At 40.4% G+C, this 16499-nt stretch overlaps 1 protein-coding gene across 1 annotated transcript in view; it reads right to left on the reverse strand.

Annotated features, from left to right (window-relative positions):
* Positions 1–681: 681 nt before the first annotated feature.
* Positions 682–16499, reverse strand: part of adamts10 (ADAM metallopeptidase with thrombospondin type 1 motif, 10) — a 51884-nt gene continuing 36066 nt past the window's right edge. The window contains exons 17-25 of the mRNA XM_058072326.2: positions 12602–12722; positions 9694–9774; positions 7530–7693; positions 7321–7447; positions 5881–6010; positions 5600–5804; positions 3837–4013; positions 3594–3759; positions 682–899 (exon numbers count right to left, since the gene is read on the reverse strand). Coding sequence (XP_057928309.2) covers positions 790–899; positions 3594–3759; positions 3837–4013; positions 5600–5804; positions 5881–6010; positions 7321–7447; positions 7530–7693; positions 9694–9774; positions 12602–12722 — 1281 coding nt within the window. The 3' untranslated portion in view covers positions 682–789. The remainder of the gene's footprint in view (positions 900–3593; positions 3760–3836; positions 4014–5599; positions 5805–5880; positions 6011–7320; positions 7448–7529; positions 7694–9693; positions 9775–12601; positions 12723–16499) is intronic.

A 16499-nucleotide genomic window follows, 5' to 3' on the forward strand; every position in this document is an offset into this window, starting at 1 on the left:
ATGGCGCCCTCCAACTCTGACACTGAATTTCCGCGTGTATTTAAAGTCACTCAAACTGTCCACCAGGTGCTTTAAAAATAGAGCGCCTCTGCAAAAAAAAAAAAAAAAAAAAAAAAAAATCTTTTTAAAGGTTCCATTAAAAGCTGCCAAACACGGAATAAGCATCTCATTAAAAATATAAAGATGCTAAAAAAAAAACGCTACAAAATGCGGCAACTTTTTACATGTGAAGCTTCACAAACACAACGCGTACAAGTCATGTGACTGATGACACTTAGCATAAAATAACAAGTGATCAAGTAAAAACTATCAGGTAACTTTTTCTTTCATAATGGAAGAGATTCCTTTTTTTCCCGTGGAGGATCTGTGGAAAAGTGAATTTCTTCATAGCTAAAAAAAAAAAAAAAAAAAAAAAAGATATTTTAACATCAAGCTTAACAATTAGGCCAAAGTAAACACAAAGCGGCCATCCCGATATCCAACACCGCGACCCCCCCCCCCCCCCCCCATTCTGTAGCCAAGGAGCGGCTGCGGAAGTAGCACCAAAAATATTACAAGAATAGAATACTCCCTCCAGTGGAATGTAGAATTCAATTCAATTCGCTCTCACATGACAGTCATGGCATCACTGGGTGTCTGACAGCATCCCAACCCCCCCCCCCCCCCCCCTCCAAACTCGGGGTGCTGCCACAAGGCTCATTTTCGATATATATATATATATATTTGTGTGTTTATGTTTATGTGTGTGTGTAGATGCTGTGAGGTTCCACCGTGTCCAAGAGTCCAAGATCAGTGTCCCTGGCAGGTTTTGCAGCACATCTGCCTAAAATATGGTCGGCTGCAGAACTTGAACCTGAGCACCAGGGGGCAGTAGGCCACAGTGTTCACATCTTTGCACTCTGCAGGGAAGACAAAAATTGATCATTTTTTAATGATTTTAATTTTTTTCTCACGAGGGATGCGGGGGGTGCTGGAGCCTATCCCAGCTGTCTTTGGGCGAGGTACAACACCCTGGACTGGTGGCCAGCCAATCACAGGGCACATGTAGACAAACAACCATTCACACTCACATTCATACCTATGGACAATTTGGAGTCGCTAATTAACCTAGCATGTTTTTGGAATGTGGGAGGAAACCGGAGTACCCGGGAAAAACCCACGCATGCACGGGGAGAACATGCAAACTCCACACAGAGATGGCCGAGGGTGGGGAAACACAAAATAAGAAGCCAAAAAGTTACCACTTCCACACAAAATAGAAGGAGAACTCATTCATTCATTTTCTACCGCTTATCCTCACGAGGGTCGCGGGGGTGCTGGAGCCTATCCCAGCTGTCTTTGGGCGAGAGGCGGGGTACACCCTGGACTGGTGGCCAGCCAATCACAGGGCACATATAGACAAACAACCATTCACACTCACATTCATACCTATGGACAATTTGGAGTGGCTAATTAACCTAGCATGTTTTTGGAATGTGGGAGGAAACCGGAGTACCCGGGAAAAACCCACGCATGCACGGGGAGAACATGTAAACTCCACACAGAGATGGCCGAGGATGGAATCGAACTCGGGTCTCCAAGCTGTGAGGCCAAGCTTTTATTCAATTCATCCATTTATAGATTAATAGTGATAAGCCTGCTTGCACTGTACACAGAACACATCAAGGACATAAAAGAAAGTAATAAAACACGACTATGCTTAGTTATTAGGAGCAGATCCTTGAACATGCTCAAGGATATTGTAGCAAATATTGTAATCTTGGCCTTAATAATAATAATAATTATTCCTGATTTGTGTTGAGAACATGCAAACTCCACACAGAGATGGCCGAGGGTGGAATTGAACCCTGGTCTCCCAGCTCCTAACCACTCGGCCACCGTGCCACCTAAATGAATATTACATAGTACAAAGTTACTAAGTGATGCTAATACTTGAGCATAACAGCACAAATCGTATAGTCTTGAATTAAAATAGTGGTATAGTCGAATGGTTGGCGCGTAGGTCACACCAGGTCTGGAAGACCCTGGGTTTGATTCTCCGCTTGTGTTGCATGGGTATAATAACCAGTTAACTCATTAGTGCACATTTATAGGAATTGATGTAAAACGTCTTTCTTCCAAAGACAAACAACATGATGTCATATTGTTATGGGAATCAGAGCGAGCGGACCTCCGCTACGGTCCAACTCCTCAGGGGAGCATTACTCTGCTTATTATGGCGTTGGCATCAAAACAGTCGCACACAAAACGCCGTGTTCCCACACGGGCTCACTAAAAGTACTTTTAACAAGATTATGAGTAACACACTCAGAATACTCTGTTCCGAGACCTTTGACGCTAATACAATAATATTTTGACTGTTGAGCAAGACAAATCAATAATTATTATTATTATTAAGGCCAAAATTACAATATCTGCTACGATATCCTTGAGCATGTTCAAGGATCTGCTCCTAATAACTAAGCATAGTTGTGTTTTATTACTTTATTTTATGTCCTTGATGTGTTCTGTGTACAGTGCAAGGCTGCATGTCAGACAAGTGGTTAGCACGCAGGCCTCACAGCTTGGAGACCCGAGTTCGATTACATCCTTGGCCATCTCTGTGTGGAGTTTGCATGTTCTCCCCGTGCATGCGTGGGTTTTCTCCGGGTACTCCGGTTTCCTCCCACATTCCAAAAACATGCTAGGTTAATTAGCGACTCCAAATTGTCCATAGGTATGAATGTGAGTGTGAATGGTTGTTTGTCTATATGTGCCCTGTGATTGGCTGGCCACCAGTCCAGGGTGTACCCTGCCTCTCACCCGAAGACAGCTGGGATAGGCTCCAGCACCCCCCGCGACCCTCGTGAGGATAAGTGGTAGAAAATGAATGAATGAGTTCTCCTCCTATTTTGTGTGGAAGTGGTAACTTTTTGGCTTCTTATTTTGTCTTTCCCCACCCTCGGCCATCTCTGTGTGGAGTTTGCATGTTCTCCCCGTGCATGCGTGGGTTTTCTCCGGGTACTCCGGTTTCCTCCCACATTCTAAAAACATGCTAGGTTAATTAGCGACTCCAAATTGTCCATAGGTATGAATGTGAGTGTGAATGGTTGTTTGTCTATATGTGCCCTGTGATTGGCTGGCCACCAGTCCAGGGTGTACCCCGCCTCTCGACCGAAGACAGCTGGGATAGGCTCCAGCACCCCCCGCGACCCTCGTGAGGAAAAGCGGTAGAAAATGAATTAAAATTAAAATTAAAATTAAAATTAAAATTAAAATTAAAATTAAAATTAAAATTAAAATTAAAATTAAAATTAAAATTAAAATTAAAATTAAAATTAAAATTAAAATTAAAATTAAAATTAAAATTAAAATTAAAACTTAAATTTTAGCTTTAGCGTTGGTTAAAAAAGCTAATTATTAGTATGAGCTTTTGCTGTCATTTCCGTTAATTTTAATTTTAATTTTAATTTTAATTTTAATTTTAATTTTAATTTTAATTTTAATTTTAATTTTAATTTTAATTTTAATTTTAATTTTAATTTTAATTTTAATTTTAATTTTAATTTTAATTTAAAAAATGATTAGTCAAGGCTAAGAATATGAGCACTGACCTTCGGTGTTGTCCGTGCTGATAGGCAGACTGAGGTCACATTTGCTCTTGCACTGCTGCATGGAAACGGGCCGTAGATGTTCCGGACACTCATTGGATGGCATGCTGGTGTGAGTCAGACACTGCACCGATCGCATCTCTTGACCAAGTCCACACTTTGCAGAACACTGAGAGACAAAAACATACCGTACCTGAAAATACCAACATGGACAACATGGTTAAGTCCCAGATGTCAATATCCTACCTCTCCCCAAGGACCCGTCACCCACTGAGGAGGAGGGCAGCGCTTCAGGTTACAGCGCACTCTAGAGGTGGGTCTGCCGTACTTGGGGCACTTGGACTCTGGCAGCGTGTCCCCGTTGTCCCCACTCTTGCACAAAACCGCTCGGCGCCTGTAGCCGGGACCACAGCTGGGCGTACACTGCAGGCAGAGCACATGAGGACAAAGGGAGAGAGAGGAGGAACCTAAAATTGAGCAAAAGGGTTCACTGCGGTCACCAGCAACACAAAGCTTTGTCCGACTGGGTTTGACTAAATTGGTCGGTCATACATTTTTTATCGTCTCAGTAAATTACAAGTTGAGAAAAAGGGAAGGATGCAAGGGCCACCTTGATATTTTGGAAACTAAAAAATAGCTAGAAGTTCAAAAAAACTGCATCTGTACTTTGTGATATTGGTGAAAAAAGGTAATTATTAGTATGAACTATTGCTGTTGTTTCTGTAATATTTTGACTGGAGCCTATCCCAGCTGTCTTTGCGCGAGAGGCGGGGTACACCCTGGACTGGTGGCCAGCCAATCACAGAGCACATATCGTCAAACAACCATTCACACTCACATTCATACCTATGGACAATTTGGAGTCGCTAATTAACCTAGCATGTTTTTGGAATGTGAGAGGAAACCGGAGTACCCGGAGAAAACCCACGCATGCACGGGGAGAACATGCAAACTCCACACAGAGATGGCCGAGGGTGGGGAAAGACAAAATAAGAAGCCAAAAAGTTACCACTTCCACACAAAATAAGAGGAGAACTCATTCATCCAGTCCAGGGTTTACCCCGCCTCTCACCCGAAGACAGCTGGGATAGGCTCCAGCACCCCCCGTGACCCTCGTGAGGATAAGCGGTAGAAAATGAATGAATGAGTTCTCCTCCTATTTTGTGTGGAAGTGGTAACTTTTTGGCTTCTTATTTTGTCTTTCCCCACCCTCTGCCATCTCTGTGTGGAGTTTGCATGTTCTCCCCGTGCATGTGTGGGTTTTCTCCGGGTACTCCGGTTTCCTCCCACATTCCAAAAACATGCTAGGTTAATTAGCCACTCCAAATTGTCCATAGGTATGAATGTGAGTGTGAATGGTTGTTTGTCTATATGTGCCCTGTGATTGGCTGGCCACCAGTCCAGGGTGTACCCCGCCTCTCGCCCGAAGACAGCTGGGATAGGCTCCAGCACCCCCCGCGAGGAAAAGCGGTAGAAAATGAATGATTAGTGTCTCATCATATTACAATGAAAAATAATGTATTTTTCCTTTAATATTTCCACTCCATTCTACTAAAAGGACATCATAATATTACAAATTTATTCTCACAAAAATGTGACTTTTTCTCATAATATTTTGACTTTATTGCTGATTTTTTTTTCATTTTTGCTGTGTGCAATGGTCATTTTAAACATCCCTCGTATTCAGCTCTCACAGTTGTATTCTGTGATAGCTTTTTGGTGGGGGTCTGAGCTCGTGACTTGCAATTCTCTACTAAAACGCCCCTGTTGCTTAGTGATGGGTTGTCGTTGGAATGCTGGGAAAAAAACCAAACAACTAAAGCAATGTAACTACCAAACAAAGATTCTAAACAACATTGACCAAACGGGAGTGGGCAATTATTTGGACTTGTGGGGCCACTTTGGGTTAAAAAACATTTGTCCGGGGGCCCCCCCGGGGCAGGTTTATGAGTTGCCGAAACAAAGTAAACTGATGGATTTTCCAGTTTTTCCAGATTTCTTCTACCTACCTCCGTCCAGTCCAGGGCCAGCCATTCTGGGGGGCAGCTGTGGTTGTTGCAGTGCTCAGTGAATGGGGGCCGTGAAGGGGGGCAGGCCGAGTCATCCAGGACTTTCTCCTCTAATGCAGAGAGCCTCCTTTTGCATAACACCTCGCGGGTCCTCAGGCCGCCATTGCAGCTGCGACTGCACTCCGACCACTCTCCAGTCCACCAGCTAAAGACAACAAAGCTTACTGTATCAATAATATAATAAATATGATAAATAATATGAGATATAACCAAACACTCACGTTGGGGAACATGGCTCGGTGTTGCAGAATCGGCGCCTCTCTTTGGGTTTGTTCTTCTTATCGCAGAAGTGGTTGTAAACCATGGAGTGATCTGATAGCTTCCTACACACCACCTGCTGGATCTGCTCACCTGGAAAGTCCAGGCAACACATACACGTACAGGAATATTAAATATTAGCATCATGGTTTTTTTTTTAGCACTGAATGAATGTATGGATGATGTATTTTAATGCGTCTGTTTTTTTACTCAACTCTATTTTTTTCTTCACTGTAAAGCGTCTTTGAGTACTCTGAAAAGTGCTATACAAATAAAATGAATTATTATTATTATTATTATTTAGTTAAGCAGTAGAACATAGGTTTAAGTTACAGGGAAAAAACTGTTCCCAACAAAAAAAAAGAATATCAAGCATAACTTTCACTTTGACACATTTGTTTTGCTTTTGTGACAGCTCAAATACCGAGAACTATCTACAACAGGGGTCGCAAACACGCGGCCCGCGGGCCAAATGTGGCCCGCAGGACACTAGTTTGAGGCCCCCGCCTTGATATGAAAGTTTAATGTTAGTGCGCCCCCCCCGCGCAAGTTTGATATGGATGCTGTATGGTATCATGTACCCAGAAAATATTATTACGTTTGATTCATGTTCATGTTAAAGGTTAAATAACTGTTAATAGTTATCCTCACTATCCGTGTGGAAGTGGTACGTTTTTGGCTATTTAAGTTTAAAGGAAATAACTTGAAGGCTACCGTTTAGGTCGCTAGCGCTCTAGTTTGCGAGTTAGCATGTGTCTCAAGACCCTGCAGTTGCGCAATATGTTGTAAATAAAAAGAGTATAAATGTGACTATAGTCGTGTTTTGTCATGTCTACAGGGCTCTAATAATGCTTTGTTCATTTTAATCTGAAAAAAATCATTTGTCTACCCACCAACTATATGTGCTTTCTTAAGTTTTTATTATTTGCTGTTTTATTATTATTATTATTATATTTATTTATTACTGATTGATTGATTTTCTTTATTCTTGATTTGTTTATTTATTTTTCATCTTATTTTGTGTAGAAAAATAAAAATAAGTAAGATATTTGAGAACAGTGGAATGTTTTATCAGAGCTTTTATTGTAGAAAATTGGAACCAAAGCAAAGTTTAAAAAAAAATTTTGTTTTTAATAAATGCGTTTTTTGCCCAGTCTCACCCAGACCCGAGCTCCAGTGGCCCCCAAGTAACTTGAGGAGTTTGAGACCCCTAATCTACAACTATAATATACCTAAATAAAATAAAATAAAATAAAATAAAATAAAATAAAATAAAATAAAATAAAATAAAATAAAATAAAATAAAATAAAATAAAATAAAATAAAATAAAATAAAATAAAATAAAATAAAATAAAATAAAATAAAATCAATCATCAATAATTGGAAATGATTGTGCGTCTACCTCCAGCGCAGAGAGCAGAACAGTGCGACCAGGATGTGTGGTACCAGGCATAACCAATCAGGGGATCCCGGTTGACGGGGGGGTTAAAACGATAGTGGATTCCAGGGTTCTCCTCCAGGATCATCACCTACGCACAGATTTTTCCAACCATTTTAATTCTGTTTATGCTAAACAGAATTAGCACATACATACGGCATATAAATATTTACCATAACGATCAAGGTCACATTTGTTGGTCCGAGAGCCTCAAGAGTTTCCGGTCCATCTGTAGGCTGTCTATAGTGGAATGTTGTTCCAGCAACATCCAACCTGTGGGGCGTGTCGGTGGTGAGCTTCCCATTGAGGAAGTACTGATCACTTTTGCTCTTCAGCACTGCGGCACACATCATTCAATGGATTTAGTGTGGAAGAACTTGCACAGAACCCTGACCTCTTTGCACCCGAAAAATATGAGGATATGATATTGATATGCTATATGAAGCCTGCTTTTCATGCAGGCGTTCAGTTAATAATGTGACAACATGGAATACAAATGTAAAAGTGACTATAGGGGTGTTATCACATGTCTAGAGGGCTCTAATAGTGTCTATGCTCTAACTATGAAAATATTCCATCAGGCGTCTTACTTTGCGGAAATTACCGGTTGGGTTATTACGTTATTATTAGTTATTAGTAAGGATATCAGCTGCACGGTGGTCGAGTGGTTAGCACACAGGCCTCACAGCTAGAAGACCGGAGTTCAATTCCATCCTCGGCCATCTCTGTGTGGAGTTCTCCGGGTACTCCGGAGAAATTAAGTCCGGCAAAATTGACTTTTTTCTACCGCTTATCCTCACAAGGGTAGTCATGCCAAAATGTTGTGTTGCTGCTGGATGTTGGGGTACACCCTGGACTGGTGGCCAGCCAATGACAGGGCACATATAGACAAACAACCATTCACACTCACATTCATACCTATGGACAATTTGGAGTCGCTAATTAACCTAGCATGTTTTTGGAATGTGGGAGGAAACCGTACATATACACATGTACATATCTACATATTTAGATTCCTGGGCTATTCAAACCATTCCATGGTATGTTTAAATGACTTAAAGAATGTTAACATGCCAATGTTAGCATGTTAACACCTAGCATGATAGTGCTATTTGTCTGCTTAAGTTAATATTCATGAAAAATTGCAAAAAATGTTAGTCAGTGCGACGTGTCTGCTTAAGTTAATGTTCGTAAAATTGCAAAAAATATTAGTATGCTCACATTAGAATAATCGCAATGCTAACATGCTAAAATTAGCACAATACGATAATATTGTGTACCGATGAAAATGGCAAAAATGCTAGTACGCTAATTGTAGCATACTAGAAATTCTAACATGCTAACCTCAGCATTCTAACACGTAGCATGATAATGGTAAGTGTTTATATACAGTATGTCTACCCATGAAAATAACAAGAAATGCTAGCATGCTCATGTTAGAATGCTTGCAACGCTACCATGCTAACATTAGCATGCTATGATAATATTTTGTAGCTATGTAAAAGGCTAAAATGCTAGTATGCTAATTTTAGCATACTAGAAATTCTAACATGCTCATGTTAGAATGCTTGCAACGCTACCATGCTAACATTAGCATGCTATGATAATATTTTGTAGCTATGTAAAAGGCTAAAATGCTAGTATGCTAATTTTAGCATACTAGAAATTCTAACATGCTAACATCAGCATTCTAACACGTAGCATGATAATGGTAAGTGTTTATATACAGTATGTCTACCCATGAAAATAACAAGAAATGCTAGCATGCTCATGTTAGAATGCTCGCAATGCTACCATGCTAACATTAGCATGCTATGATAATATTTTGTAGCTATGTCAATGGCTAAAATGTTAGTATGCTAATTTTAGCATACTAGAAATTCTAACATGCTAACATCAGCATTCTAACACGTAGCATGATAATGGTAAGTGTTTATATACAGTATGTCTAGCCATGAAAATAACAAGAAATGCTAGTATGCTCATGTTAGAATGCTTGCAATGCTACCATGCTAACCCTAACCGTAACAATTTGGAGTGGCTAATTAACCTAGCATGTTTTTGGAATGTGGGAGGAAACCGGAGTACCCGGAGAAAACCCACGCATGCACGGGGAGAACATGCAAACTCCACACAGAGATGGCCGAGGGTGGAATTGAACTGGAGCTGTTGAGGTCTGCGTGCTAACCACTCGATCACCGTGCAGCCCTCAATTTAATTTATCGTGCAATTATTAATTATGGTTTCAGGCCTGGTTGCCCCATGAGACATTTTTTTCTGAACGTGTCGTGAGCCATTAAAACTTAGGACACCAACTCTGACATCATGACATCTTACCAAGATGGTTGAGGGAAACGTTGAGCTCCTGTATGTGAATGAAAACTGACCCTTTTGGGATTCGGATGACCTCTTCATAACCTGCATGGGGAAACAACAACAAGTCAAATTACCAACAAATCTTACCACTGGACCACACAAGCTGACACAAATTCGAAACTATCACGCACACCTTTGCAGACATCCTGTTAAAGCTGGTACAAACCAAAGCGAGGACGATCGCTGTTCTCTGGGTTAAGAGTAGACGTGATGGATGAGTCGTGTTTAACTCTGTGGGATGCCGATGGACTGAGCAAAAGCTTCAGATTCCGGCCACATTCCCCGGGCAACTCGCCCCAATGAATGAACCGCCTCTTCACTTTATTCCCTCAATCTGTTTTCCTGTCCCTTCCATTTTTTTTCACCTTTGTTTTGCTTTAAATCGAGTCTACACTGCCAACCAGGCGGCCACAGCAGCCCTGCAAAAAAAACTCAAGTGTTACTTGATGATAAAGGAATGAAAATGGAAGCATATGATAATTCCTTCCAGTGCTTCGACCATGAGAGGAAAAAAAAGAGAGATTTGGCAGGAAACCTCTTAATGTTGTAAGAGTGTACATCAGGGGTCTCAAACAAGCGGCCCACGGGCCAAATGTGGCCCACAGGACACTAGTTTGAGGCCCCCGCCTTGATATGAAAGTTTAATGTTAGTGCGGCCCGCGCAAGTTTGATATGGATGCTGTATGGTATCATGTACCCAGAAAAAATTATTACGTTTGATTCATGTTCATGTTAAAGGTTAAATAACTGTTAATAGTTATCCTCCCTATCCATGTGGAAGTGGTAAGTTTTTGGCTTTTTAAGTTAAAAGGAAATAACTTGAAGGCTACCGTTTAGGTCGCTAGCTCTCTAGTTTGCGAGTTAGCATGTGTCTCGAGACCCTGCAGTTGCGCAATATGTTGTAAATAAAAAAGTATAAAAGGTAGCATTGCGAGCATTCGAACATGAGCATACGAGCATTTCTTGTTATTTTCATGGGTAGACATACTGTATATAAACACTTACCATTCTCATGCTAGGTGTTAGAATGCTAATGCTAGCATGTTAGAATTTCTAGTATGCTAACACTAGCATACTTGCATTTTAGCCATTTTCATCGGTACACAATATTATCGTACTATGCTAATGTTAGCATGGTAGCATTGCGAGCATTCTAACACGAGCATACTAGCATTTCTTGTTATTTTCATGGGTAGACATACTGTATATAAACACTTACCATTCTCATGCTAGGTGTTAGAATGCTAATGCTAGCATGTTAGAATTTCTAGTATGCTAACACTAGCATACTTGCATTTTAGCCATTTTCATCGGTACACAATATTATCGTACTATGCTAATGTTAGCATGGTAGCATTGCGAGCATTCTAACACGAGCATACTAGCATTTCTTGTTATTTTCATGGGTAGACATACTGTATATAAACACTTACCATTGTCATGCTACGTGTTAGAATGCTAATGTTAGCATGTTAGAATTTCTAGTATGCTAACATTAGCATACTAGCATTTTAGCCATTTTCGTCGGTACACAAATGAATGAAAATGGCTAAAATGCTAGTATGGTAATGTTAGCACACTAGAAATTCTAACATGCTAACATTAGCATTCTAACACGTAGCATGATAATGGTAACTGTTTATATACAGTATGTCTACCCATGAAAATAACAAGAAATACTAGTATGCTAATGTTAGAATTCTAGAAATGCTACTATGCTAACATTATCATGCTACGTTAATATTGTGTACCTATGAAAATGGCTAAAATGCTAGTATGCTAATGTTAGCACTCTAGAAATTCGAACATGCTAACATTAGCATTCTAACACGTAGCATGATAATGGTAAGTGTTTATATACAGTATGTCTACCCATGAAAATACCAAAAAATACTAGTATGCTAATGTTAGAATTCTAGAAATGCTACTATGCTAACATTATCATGTTACGTTAATATTGTGTACCTATGAAAATGGCTAAAATGCTAGTATGCTAATGTTAGCACTCTAGAAATTCGAACATGCTAACATTAGCATTCTAACACGTAGCATGATAATGGTAAGTGTTTATATACAGTATGTCTACCCATGAAAATACCAAAAAATACTAGTATGCTAATGTTAGAATTCTAGAAATGCTACTATGCTAACATTATCATGCTACGTTAATATTGTGTACCTATGAAAATGGCTAAAATGCTAGTATGCTAATGTTAGCACTCTAGAAATTCGAACATGCTAACATTAGCATTCTAACACGTAGCATGATAATGGTAAGTGTTTATATACAGTATGTCTACCCATGAAAATACCAAAAAATACTAGTATGCTAATGTTAGAATTCTAGAAATGCTACTATGCTAACATTATCATGCTACGTTAATATTGTGTACCTATGAAAATGGCTAAAATGCTAGTATGCTAATGTTAGCACTCTAGAAATTCGAACATGCTAACATTAGCATTCTAACACGTAGCATGATAATGGTAAGTGTTTATATACAGTATGTCTACCCATGAAAATAACAAGAAATGCTAGCATGCTAATGTTAGAATTCTAGAAATGCTACTATGCTAACATTATCATGCTACGTTAATATTGTGTACCTATGAAAATGGCTAAAATGCTAGTATGCTAATGTTAGCACTCTAGAAATACCTATGAAAATGGCTAAAATGCTAGTATGCTAATGTTAGCACTCTAGAAATTCGAACATGCTAACATTAGCATTCTAACACGTAGCATGATAATGGTAAGTGTTTATATACAGTATGTCTAGCCATGAAAATAACAAGAAATGCTAGCATGCTCATGTTAGAATGCTCGCAATGTGGCATCAAGGAGATGAGAATAGAAAAAGTGCTTCACCTCCTGGTAAAGAGTCATTGAAGACTCCCTCCACGGACTCGCAGCTGCTCCCGTCGCCTCCGCAGATCCGACAGCGATCCTCACGAACATCTGAGCCGAGAATGCGGTCGCAGCCGACGTGCTGCGACAAGAAAAAGGAAAGAATGAGCCGCAAGGTCGCGCTCGGTGTCACGGGTGAAAGGGGGGCACAGTCGGTCAGTGAGTCGAGAGGTGTCAAGAGGCCGGAGACTGAGGGGACACCTCTAATGTCTTCCAGACCCCCTTTTTTCCAAAACATTGAGGGAATCAGATGACACGTCCAGATGTGTTTTCTGATTCTGGGACAGACACAATGCGCTCAGATTGCTAAAGTCATAAAGGTCGACATCAATATGCTTCATAATGAGCAAAACAGGTGGTTTTCCTCAAGATCTTCCATAGTAACCTAAACTGCTCTTGGCCTTTGTTTGTCTATGTGACACTTGCTTATCGTTGAGCCGGGGCTTAGGTTTATCACTCATTTCATATTGATTAGGTCACACTTAAACACCAGACTTCATTTTTTTAAAAACGAGATTTTTACAATTTTACAATCCGATAAGAAATAAATGAATTAATCACATAATAAATAAAAATGGGGCGGCACGGCGGTCTAGTGGTTAGCGCGCAGACCTCACAGCTCGTAGACCAGGGTTCAATTTCCATCCTCGGCCGTCTCTGTGTGGAGTTTGCATGTTCTCTCCGTGCATGCGTGGGTTTTTCTCCGGGTACTCCGGTTTCCTCCCACATTCCAAAAACATGCTAGGTTAATTAGCCACTCCAAATTGTCCATAGGTATGAATGTGAGTGTGAATGGTTGTTTGTCTATATGTGCCCTGTGATTGGCTGGCCACCAGTCCAGGGAGTACCCCGCCTCTCTTGCCCGAAGACGGCTGGGATAGGCTCCAGCACCCCCGCAACCCTTGTGAGATTAAGCGGTAGAAAATGGATGAATGAATGAGTTCTCCTCCTATTTTGTGTGGAAGTGGTAACTTTTTGGCTTCTTATTTTGTCTTTCCCCACCCTCGGCCATCTCTGTGTGGAGTTTGCATGTTCTCCCCGTGCATGCGTGGGTTTTCTCCGGGTACTCCGGTTTCCTCCCACATTCCAAAAAAAACATGCTAGGTTAATTAGCGACTCCAAATTGTCCATAGGTATGAATGTGAGTGTGAATGGTGGTTTGTCTATATGTGCCCTGTGATTGGCTGGCTGGCCACCAGTCCAGGGTGTACCCCGCCTCTCGCCCGAAGACGGCTGGGATAGGCTCCAGCACTCGTGCGACCCTTGTGAGGATAAGCGGTAGAAAATGAATGAATGAATCTTTTCTTCTCCAACGTTCCTCCTCTACTTTTGTTTCTACAACAGTCAGAATGTTGCTGCAAAAGAGATGACTAGTTGTACCGCAGTACATCAACCTTGAGATGATGCAACAGAAGACACTAAACAACAGAACGGCCAAGAGATCAAAGAAAGGACAGAGCGGAAACAAAGGATTAGAAACGAGGAACGTGACAGAGAGCACAGCAATGCAGACTGCTGAGCTCCAAGGTCACCGAGTACGAGGGAAAAACAGAGAAGAAGGGGAGGAGGAGGTTGGAGAGAACAAGGATGCACATAAACAAACTCCTCTTGTTGGACGAGCGCTGAGACTGCAGCTTGTTAACTTTAGACACACTCAGCTAAAAAATGATGGGACTAAATGGCCAAGAAGTTACTTCGTCTGACCAACGAGGGAACTATCAGATACAGAAACAAGTACGATTGGAAAGCCGCCTACTGCTTTTCTGTGACTCGTTTAGCCTCTCTACTGAAACCTGCAATGACTAAGGTCTTTGGCCACTTCCTTCTGAGAACATCCTGTCTGAAGCCTCACAATGGCAAGGCAGTCGCTCTAGGTGTCGTCTTCGTCTTCAAGACGTGAAGATCTTCAGAGATCTTCAAAGATCTTCAAAACGTCTTAATATCAACTGTAATAGAACCAAGAACTGTATTGGACAGTTCATGGTTCAGTAAAATAACAGCAAGTTGTGCAAAAAGCACCAAAACTAAGGCTGCATCTGTGATTAATCGGTTGATTATTTTTCCGATTAATCGATTAATCTGTTTTTCAAAACACATTTTTAATTTTCACCTCTTTAGTCAGAAATACATTTGAACTGACAAAGCAAATCTTTTGTTCAGGTTCAAATTTTTCATTTTGGCTGCACAGAGGTCGAGCGGTTAGCGCGCAGACCTCACAGCTGGGAGACCCGAGTTCAATTCCACCCTCGGCCATGTCTGTGTGGAGTTTGCATGTTCTCCCCGTGCATGCGTGGGTTTTCTCCGGGTACTCCGGTTTCCTCCCACATTCCAAAAACATGCTAGGTTAATTGGCGACTCCAAACTGTTAGGGTTAGCATGGTAGCATTGCGAGCATTCTAACATGAGCATACTAGCTTTTCTTGTTATTTTCATGGGTAGACATACTGTATATAAACACTTACCATTATCATGCTACGTGTTAGAATGCTAATGTTAGCATGTTGGAATTTCTAGTATGCTAAAATTAGCATACTAGTATTTTAGCCATTTTCATAGGTACACAATATTATCGTAGCATGCTAATGTTAGCATGGTAGCATTGCGAGCATTTTAATATGAGCATACTAGCATTTCTTGTTATTTTCATGGGTAGACATACTGTATATAAACACTTACCATTGTCATGCTATGTGTTAGAATGCTAATGTTAGCATGTTAGAATTTCTAGTATGCTAACATTAGCATACTAGAATTTTTGCCATTTTCATTGGTACACAATATTATCGTACCATGCTAATGTTAGCATGTTAGCATTGCGAGCATTCTGACGTGAGCATACTAACATTTTTTGCAATTTTATGAACATTAACTTCAGCAGACACGTCGCGCTGACTCACATTTTTTGCAATTTTTCATGAATATTAACTTAAGCAGACAAATAGCACTATCATGCTAGGTGTTAGCATGCTAACATTGGCATGTTAACATTCTTTAAGTCATTCAAACCCTTCCATGGTATGTTTAAATAGCTCAGGAATCTAAATATGTAGATATGTACATGTGTATATGTACGGTTTCCTCCCACATTCCAAAAACATGCTAGGTTAATTAGCGACTCCAAATTGTTAGGGTTAGGGTTAGCATGGTAGCATTGCAAGCATTCTAACATGAGCATACTAGCATTTCTTGTTATTTTCATGGGTAGACATACTGTATATAAAGCATGCTAATGTTAGCATGGTAGCATTGCGAGCATTTTAATATGAGCATACTAGCATTTCTTGTTATTTTCATGGGTAGACATACTGTATATAAACACTTACCATTATCATACTACATGTTAGAATGCTAATGTTAGCATGTTAGAATCTTTAGTATGCTAAAATTAGCATACTAGCATTTTAGCAATTTTCATCGGTACACAATATCATCGTACCATGCTAATGTTAGCATGTTAGCATTGTGAGCATTCTAACATTTTTTGCAATTTTATGGACATTAACTTAAGCAGACACGTCGCGCTGACGAACATTTTTTGCAATTTTTCATGAATATTAACTTAAGCAGACAAATAGCACTATCATGCTAGGTGTTAGCATGCTAACATTGGCATGTTAACATTCTTTAAGTCATTCAAACCCTTCCATGGTATGTTTAAATAGCCCAGGAATCAAAATTATAATTATGTAGATTTGTACATGTGTATATGTACGGTTTCCTCCCACATTCCAAAAACATGCTAGGTTAATTGGCGACTCCAAGTTGTCCATAGGTATAAATATGAGTGTGAATGGTTGTTTGTCTATATGTGCCCTGTGATTGGCTGGCCACCAGTCCAGGGTGTACCCCGCCTCTCGCC

The sequence above is a fragment of the Doryrhamphus excisus genome, linkage group LG4 (assembly GCF_037039965.1).
Source record: "Doryrhamphus excisus strain RoL-2023G ecotype Guam linkage group LG4, RoL_Dexc_Guam_v1.1, whole genome shotgun sequence".
NCBI classification, from domain to species: domain Eukaryota; kingdom Metazoa; phylum Chordata; class Actinopteri; order Syngnathiformes; family Syngnathidae; genus Doryrhamphus; species Doryrhamphus excisus.